This window comes from Mus caroli, chromosome 6 (genome assembly GCF_900094665.2).
Source record: "Mus caroli chromosome 6, CAROLI_EIJ_v1.1, whole genome shotgun sequence".
Taxonomy (NCBI): Eukaryota; Metazoa; Chordata; class Mammalia; order Rodentia; family Muridae; genus Mus; species Mus caroli.
The window spans coordinates 81,728,119-81,737,354 of record NC_034575.1 but is presented as its reverse complement, the minus strand read 5'-3'; the positions used below and the strand labels follow the sequence as shown (position 1 = coordinate 81,737,354).

The 9,236-nt window shown below is 44.7% G+C and overlaps 1 protein-coding gene across 1 annotated transcript in view; it reads right to left on the bottom strand.

The window, feature by feature from the left end:
- Positions 1 to 2,562, bottom strand: part of Alms1 (ALMS1 centrosome and basal body associated protein) — a 70,267-nt gene extending 67,705 nt beyond the window's left edge. The window contains exon 1 of the mRNA XM_021164094.1: positions 2,097 to 2,562. Within this exon, the coding sequence (XP_021019753.1) occupies positions 2,097 to 2,474 (378 nt within the window). The 5' untranslated portion in view covers positions 2,475 to 2,562. The remainder of the gene's footprint in view (positions 1 to 2,096) is intronic.
- Positions 2,563 to 9,236: the final 6,674 nt, after the last annotated feature.

The window sequence follows — 9,236 nt, the reverse complement described above, 5'->3', positions numbered from 1 at the left end:
ACCATGTCACCAGTCCATCAACCCTGTTTCTGGCATGACAAACATCTCGTGAAACAACCTATTTCTCTTATTCCCATCAATTTCCCCATTCTATGTAAACCAAGCTGGCCTGGAACTCAAAAGGCCCACCTGCCTTTGCCTATGACTCAGAGGTTCTCAACCTATGGCCTCTACCCATATAGAGGGGGCTGCANCTCCTGCATTTACATTAGGATTTATGACAGTAGCAAAATTACAGCTATGAAGTGATTTTATGGTTCAGGGTCACCACAACATGAGATAGAAAAGTGTCGCATTAGGAAGGTTGGGAACCATTGCTCTAAATGCTGGAATTAAAAAGTATATGACACCACACCCTCCTCACTTCCTTGTTCTCAAACCCTTTTTGCCTGACAGCATTGCCCGGGTCCTCTAATTAGTGTCCTTCACTTAGTCAGGCTGCTGGAATCCCCCTTGCTAACANAGCTAACTACACTATTAATTTTCTTGCTGGAATACAAATCTGATCACAAACTTCTTTATTGACTTTCCAAAACTCCAGAGATAAAGCCTCAAAATGCCTGGCATAACACATAAAGCCTTATAGTCCAGACTCAACTCGCTGGCCTTCTTTTTCTTGAAAATGTCATGCTTTAAATGATGTGGTCCAGCAGTAAGTACAATGTTTGCCTAGCTTGCTTAAAAGCCGGGGTTCAATCCTAATCCTACAAAAAATCAAAAACAAATATAAAATGTGAAAAAGTCACACTCTTGCTAACCAACAGTGCCTTGCCTTATCTACGCTTTGTTTAACCCCTTGTTTACTAGCCTTGCAGTCTTCAAGGTAACTCCCCAACCTTCACTGACAAGTCCAGGTTACCTATTTCATGCATTCATTTTTTTTAATGCATGCATTTTTGTATATACCAGTTTTACTTATGAGATCATGTGAATTTTATCTGCCTCCCTCTTTAGAATGGGAATACTAGGAAGGCAGCAGTTTAGTTCACCATGATTTCCTTAGCATCAAGTACAAGGTAAACACTTAAAATATAAGCTGAATGAATTAACTACCCCCTAGCAAGCAAACATCATGTATTGCTTTTTGGCAATCACAGTCCATACTATCACTGTGATAATGGAACTGTTCTGCAATTGCTTTGTCCAATGTGACAGCCACTAAGCATGTCTAGTAAGCACTTTAGACATGTACAGGATCACTGAATTCCTAATTTTATTCCTCCCTCTTCACCAATACTAGGGCTTGAAAACTCAAGTCCTTGCACACACTAGGCAAGACCTCTCTACCACTTAAATACACCACCAGCCTTTCTAGTTTTACTTAAAACTANTTCGTATGTAAAGAGCCACACGTGAGCATACTGACCAACAACGCAGTTCCTGATAGTTAAAAAGCATTAATAGCACGGTTAGTTTCAAAATGATCTTGGCAGGACCTCTGTAAACTTGGCTCTTCCTCTATTTGGTCTTAACTTGGTGCTTTCTAACTTTCCAGACCAGAGCTGCCTCCCAAGCTGCTTTCATTCCAAGTTCCTGCCACTGGCTAGGAACCTATTAATTGCTACAAGTGCAGAGACACACAATGGGCGGGAAGACACACAAAAGCTCACGCAGAATACTTAACCAACAATAATTCCTAGTGGGGGTGGGGTGGGGTGGGGGGTGTTTCTTGCACTTCAATAAAACTAAGGTGCTAAATGCTAAACGTCTCTCCACCAGTTAGCTATTCCCTAGGCTCCCTCCCCAGCTCCCACCTCCTGCCAAAGAAGCCTTTCTAACTGCACGCTCTGGGAGTACCGGCTCCCAGCGCCATCTGTCTTATCTGCCCTACTTTAAAAACAAAAACAAAAGCAAAAAACGAATCCACTGAGAGGCGCAGGAACCACCAGAGCTGTCACTGTCAGGAAGAACCTAAGATTACAAAGAACCTGCCTGCCCCACAAGCAAGGTGTACGGTCCATAAGCGAGGCGACCCGCAGCGCGTAGGTCCCGAGATCCTGGACCCAGTTCAGTAGCTCAAGCATCTCTACAGGCGCTTGGGCCTCAGTCCCGCTCCTCCCCACAGCCCAGCTCCGGGCTACAGAGCCGCTTCTCACCTCAGTCTTGCCCAGATGCTCCACTGGGGTGTACCGGAGCCACGGGGACAGAGGCGGAGGCGGAGGCGTGGGAGGGGGCAGAGAGAAAGCACTGCCAGGACGGTCGGGGTGAGCCTGCANCCAGGCTTTAGCCAGCTCGTCCTCCTCTTCGTCCGTGCTCTCCTGCCGCTGGGACTCGCAGTTAAAATCCAAGTCGGGCCCCGCCTCTTCGAACTCTTCCAGTCTCCCACTCTCCTCAGAGGTCAGGGCCTCCTCGGGCGCCGCCGCCGAGGCGTTCTCCACCTCTTTCTTCCCCTCCTCTTCCTCGCCCTCCTCCTCCTCTTCTTCTTCCTCCTCCTCCTCCAGCTCGTCAGGCCACGGCAGGTCCTCAGGCTCCATGTCGGCCTCGCGCTCCAGGCGCCTGTGGAAGAGGANGAGAGGGGGAGGGGCGAGGAAGGGAGGGGAAGCGAGTTGACTGGCGGTTGCGGCTGCGCGCAGGCGCACCTGCCCTCACTGCCTCACGCGGGGCGGAGCTGAGAACCAGCCCGCGCGTTGCTAGGGACGCCCCGCGGGGAGCGCGGGAAAGCCGCAGAAGAGCGTCACTAGACCTGGCTCACAGTACCGTATGCTCACAATAAACCTAGTCCGGGCTTTGGGGACGCTAGGGGCCCTGCACAAGTCACCCGTGATTTTTTATCTCTTGCCCTAGAAGAAACCAATAATAATCACGTTCGCAAGTTACAAATTTTAAGGTTAGTGCCTTAAGTGGCAGTCTACCTAGTAGTAGTGAATCTAATGGGATGAGTGAATAGTTAAGAGAGAGAGGGAGAGACAGAGACAGAAAGGCAGAGAGAGGGAGAGACAGAGACAGAGAGAGAGGAGAGAGGGGAGAGAGGAGAGAGAGCTGGGATCTGACTTTACCACAAGCAACTGTGTGAGAAGCGCCTATAAAACGAGGTTAAAAAACCAACCCCGGGCTGGAGAGATGGCTCACGGAATTCAATTCCTGAGTTCAATTCCCAGCAACCACATGGTGGCTCACAACCATCTGTAATGGAGTCTGGTGCCCTCTTCTGGTGTCTCTGAAGAGAGCAATGGGAGTGTACTCATGCATAAAATAAGTAGCCAGAAGGTGGTGGCGCATGCCTTTAATCCCAGCATTTGGGAGGCAGAGACAGGCGGATTTCTGAGTTCGAGGCCAGCCAGGGCTACACAAAGAAACCCTGTCTTGAAAAAAAAAAAACCAGAAATATTAATAAATAAATAATAAAATAAATAAATCTTTAAAAAAAAAAAACGAAAAGAAAGAAACCACACACACACACATACCCTCAGGGCTGAAGAGATGGCTCCACCAGTAAGGCATCTACAGCACAAACCCAAGTTCGATTCCCAGAACTCATATAATAGTGGAAGGCGAGAACTAACTCCCCTAAATTGTCTTTACTGAGTGCACACACAATAGTATGAGGATAGCTGGACCAGGTAGTACATGGTGACATAGACAGACTGTCACACACACACACAAAGTCTTTAAAAGAGGGCAGACAGCACGGCTTAGCAGGTAAAAGCACATGACCCTCCATCGTGCCCAACAGGCTTCCAGCAGCAAAGCTGTACCTCCTAAACCAACTGTGAAACAAATCATTTCTAATTCAAACCATCACAGAGAGACGTTTGTCCATGTCTCCCCAGCAGAAGCCACAACACTGTGCCTAGTGTCTAGAACAGCCTCTGGCATTTAAGGAGCTGCTCAGTGAACACTGTCAAGAGAGAGGAACGGAGTACAGATTGAACTGACAGGCCAGGAGATGACAAATAGAATACTGGAGTCCTGGCTTCCCCCGGGATTCCTAAACTGTCTGCCTACTGGAGAACTCTTGTCTTCCTCTCCCAGCTAGCAACTCGGGGTCCTCAGCAGGCAGAGTGAAGTGCACCTCCAGGTGTTTGTGTGGGAGGAGGGAGGCTCACTGTAACTTTCAGCTGACACCAGGTGGCAAACCCTCATGTAGGATGAATCATTGCCACTAATGGCTAAAGAAATCCATTAACAGCTTCAAAAAATGATTATACGTAGCATATATAGAATAATCTATATGTATATGTATATAAGTGTGTGTATATCTGTGTGCTTGGGGAAATAGATGGGCAGATAAATACATACAAAAAAATATGATAAAGGACCAGAAAATTTAGGAAAACATAAAAGAAATATATAATAAACCAGTGAAGGGAAAATTAAGTATTCAGTAAGTTCCCATTTGCTCTCATTTCTGTGACTGTGATTAAATAACTAACAAAAAGGGTTTATTTTAGCTCACAGTCACACGCTATTTGCAGTCCATCACAACGGGAAAACGGAGACAACAGGTCACACCACATCCACAGCCAAGAACAGAGGAATTAACACATGTGCGCCTGCTTGCTTGTGAGAGATTGATTGTCTTAAAATAACTCACTGTCTGTATTTACTCCTTAGGCAGGGGGTCCAGAACTAGATAAAAGGAGAAAAACTGAACTGAGAACAATCAAGAAACATGCGTATATTCCTTTCTCTCTGCGCATGGCTGTGTGTGTGATGTGACTCACTGTGTTAAACACCAGAACTTTCCCACCCTGCTGGTCTGTGCCCTCAGACTGTGAGCCACAATAAGCCGTTCCTCCTTTAAGTTGCTCTTTGTCAGGATGTTTCATCCCAGCAACAGAAAAGTAACTGAGGCCAAGTCTCACTGAGCATGATGATCAATTCCAGATAGCCCACATTTTCAAGACCTTTTGTTTGGAACCCACTCTCAGGTATCCATATCTATTCCAGCAGGCTTGGTTTTTTTGTTTGTTTGTTTGTTTTGGGTTTTTTTCCGGTTATAAGTACTAGAAGTGACTAATCTGGTTAGCTTGCTTGCTTGCTTGCTTGCCGTAGGATCTCACTCTGTCGCCCAGGTTGTCTTGGAACTTTGTAGCTGATTTCGAACCTATTGAGATGATCCTTTCTTAACTTCTCTAGTACTAGAATGATAGGCATCAGCCACCATGCTTAGCTTCCTCTACTCATTTTAACTGAAAAGGAAATGCATTGGAAAGAAGCAATCTAGCTCACACACCTGGCAAAGCAGAACCTCCCAGATAAGTCACAGTCTTGAAAAATGGAACGAAGTGCTGTTTGAAGACTTAAGCATAGCTCAACTAAACCACGTTGTAGGAAACAGGATGAGATCACAAGAAGCATGAAGCTGCATGACTCAAAACAGACAATTACATAGCCACAATTTATAATCATCATGTAAGGAGCAACANAATAACCCAACACTCCTCATTTTTGCAACTGGACACAAACCATAGCATATCACTTTCACCCTGTTCATATCTACTTCATGTCTCAGCCTACATCACAGGGTCTTTGATCCGTTAGGTGACTCCAAACTATTTCTGAGGGGTCTTACCTTCATAAAGTGGCTGTCATCTTCCACTACATGATAGTGCTAGACAGGCCATTCTAACAGAACGCCCCAGAAAATCACCTGTGTTCCAGATCTATTCCTTGTAAAACACTTTTTTTTCAAATTCATTTATTAATGTGTATGAATGTTTCTCTGCATCTATATATGTGCACCACGTGTGTGCCTGGTACCTGAGGAGGCGAAAGGAGGGTGTGGAATCCCTTAGAACTGGAGTTACAGGTAGTATAAGCCACCAGGACCACTGCAAAAACAAGTACTCTTAACCCATAAGCAATGTCTCTCCAGATATAGTCTCTCCTCACTCCATTTTGTCATACTCTCTCTAGTTCCCTTGGTAATCCGAATCCATTTCCTTGACCAATTAGAAAGCCCCTTCTAAATTATTAAGTCAAGTGCATGAAAAGTAAACCATCAAGTATCAACTTCCCGTTCATATGAGCTCTTGTTGCATCCTTGTTGAAAACTAATTCTATCAATCCAGAGTCCCAGAGATAGAGAAATGTGGCAAAATTCAAAGACAATGAAGCAAACATTTTACATTGAAAATTAGCAACTGCTTTTACTCATTTGGTTCCCAGGTCTATGACTTCTGACTGTGGGGGAAATTTCACTATTCCTGAGATGGTAACATTTCAGAAGTGAGATGGTACCCACTTCCCTCCCCTAACTTCCCTGGTTAGCTCACATTTGGCTTAATAACAGTCTGAACAGCCTGAACGTTGATACCGGAAGCTCATGGTGAGGAAAGTCATAAAAAGATCTGCAATTTTTTTGTTTTGTTTTGTTTTTTTGTTTTTTTGAGACAGGGTTTCTCTGTGTAGCCTTGGCTGTCCTGGAACTCACTCTGTAGACCAGGCTGTCCTGGAACTCAGAAATCCGCCTGCCTCTGCCTCCAAAGTGCTGGGATTAAAGGCGGGCGCCACCACTGCCCGGTTAGACCTGCAATTTCTATAGGTTTCTTCTTTCTTAGTGTATTAGACAAAGTGAGAGGAGGTGTTATACAGAGATATACATGTGAAAGATAATAAGGAATTTGGATAAAAATTACATGGTTATGGAAGCTGAAAAGACCCACAACAGGCTGGAGACTCAGGGATCTTGGCCCAAGGAATCTTACATATAACTTTAAATCTGAGGCATAAGGACTCAAGGATCTGATGCAATCCCCAAACTGAGATTCAAGAGCAAGGCTATAAAAAATCTGGATTTCACAAACTCCCTGGTGGTGGTAGCACATGCCTTTAATCCCAGCATGCAGGAGGCAATAGATCTCTGAGTTCAAGGCCAGCCTGGTCTATAGAGGGAATTCCAGGATCACCATCACTACATAGAAAAAACCCTGTCTGGAAAAACAAACAACAAAAACAAACTAAGAATCTGGGCTTCACAAAGGACAGAGTTCTACCCAGGCCCCCAGCTGATTGGATGATGCCAGCCTACACAGAGAAAAGATCTGTCTCACACTGTCCACAAACCCACATGGTATTGTCTAGAAAGACTCCCTTAAACTCTGATGGTACTGCATGACTTTAATTCCAGCACTTTGAAGCAGAGGTAGGCAGATCTCTGAGAGTTCAAAGCCAGTCTGTTTTCTACATAGGAAGGTCTATGTCAACCATGTCTACATAGACTGTCTCAGAAAACAAACAAAAACTTCCTTTAGTTTATAACTGTAGTAGCAAAGGGAATTGCTACAGTACTTCCATTAAGCCCTTTCTGCCACAATAGACAATTTTAAGGTCAGGGAGCAATGTGTATTTTTCTGTCAGTAGCTGGATATCTCTAATTCAAGCATAGAACTCAAAAAACTAGGAAAATCATCACAGAATGTATTTGAAGAGCCATTGGACCACTGTGAAAAGAATGCCAAGGGGCTGGGGAAGTGGCTCAGTGAGTAAAGGGCTTGCCACACACATACACACCAAGACATGAGTTCGATTCTCCACATCCATGTATAAGCCAGGTGTGGTAGCAAGTCCCTGTAGTCCTGGTAGAGAGGAGACAGAAGCATCCCTGGGGCTCACTGGTCAGCCAGTCTAGCCAAGCTCCAAATTCAATGCAATATTGTCTCTCAAAAGAATCAGATAGAGAGGGTAGAGAAATGGCTCAGCAGTCAGAGCACTTCGTTGCTTTTGTAGAGGGTTTGCTTCCTAGCACCTACACAGTGGCTCATAATTACCTATAACTCCAGTTCCAGGGGATGTGACACCTTCCTTTGATCTCCATGGGCACCAGGCATGCACATTGTGCACATATGTACATGCAGGCAGAACATTCACACCCATACAAAACTAAATATAGGGGCTGGTGAGATGGTTCAGCAGGTAAGAACACTGACTGCTCTTCCGAAGGTCCTGAGTTCAAATCCCAGCAACCACATGGTGGCACACAACCACCCGTAATGAGATCTGACGCCCTCTTCTGGTGTGTCTGAAGTCAGCTACAGTGTAAGTATGTATAATAATAAATAAATCTTTTTAAAATATATATATAAATAAAAGAGAAAATAAGCCAACTGAGGAAGACACCTGATGTTGACCTCTGAACACTTGTACACACACACACACACACACACACACACACGCGCGCGCACACACACACACAGAGTGTCAACCCAAAAGTGATTGCCAAGCTCTCCTAAGTCCCACTCTATGATGTACCCTAGTGAACTCAGGTTCTGCAGGCAGATCGACTTTGGTTTAGAGCCAGATACAACTCCTGGGAGGTCTGCTTATTTCTCCTTTGCTAGGTTCCGTTACCATGGTGAGTAGATATGTGTCCCTTTGGGAAAGACAGAGTAAGAGTTTCTGGGTGGTTTTGAGTGGCATCAGGGTACCTGATCACTTTCTTTCAAAGTCCTGACTCGGAAATGGGAAAGAGAGGGAGAAGCCAGAATTTTTTGTTTTGTTATCAGAAATCAGAACTCTTCACGTACTTAAAAGGGCCTCCTCCTCCTTGTCTTCCTCTTTCTTTCTCTGGTTCTGATTTAAGTAGAACCTCAGTACATTGTCCTTTTGTCCCTCCATGCCTACAGGAACCACATTGAAGTTTTCTGAGTCTCAACTTTTTTGACTACCACTTCAGCCACAAACCCATCAGGTAGTCAGGCCCACCTTCTCCGTTGTTAAGAGCCACTTTGTGATCTCTGCTTCTTATGATATCATCAGCTCTACAGCAAACCCAAGTGGCACATTTCAATAGAAGAATACCATGAGTTCATATTTTTTTCCATTTCAATGTTTTTAGATTTATTTATTTTTATTCTATGTGTATGACTATCTTATATGTATGTCTGTGCACCGTGTATGCACCTGGTGCCTGAGGAAGTCAGAAGATGACATCTGATCTTTTGGGACTGGAATTACAGACATCTGTGACACACCATATATAGGTGCTGAGAGCCAAACCCAGGTCTCTGAAAGAACAGCGAGTGCCCTTAACTAATTCCATTTTTCTAAGCCCAGATAAAAGGAAGGTTCCCTGAACCTTCCCAGGTAAGTTTTTTAGGCAAGGAGTAAGGGATGCATACATACCGGATAGAGACAAGTTGCAGAACACTTGTCTCTGGCCTTCTCTGTTTCACACTGTGGTTTATTTCTGGTGTGTATTTTGACTTCTCAACTACATCTTGCATCAGCTACCTTTCCCACTACAACCAAGCAGCCATACCCTCTAAAATTAAATAAATTGAAGGCAGTCTAAA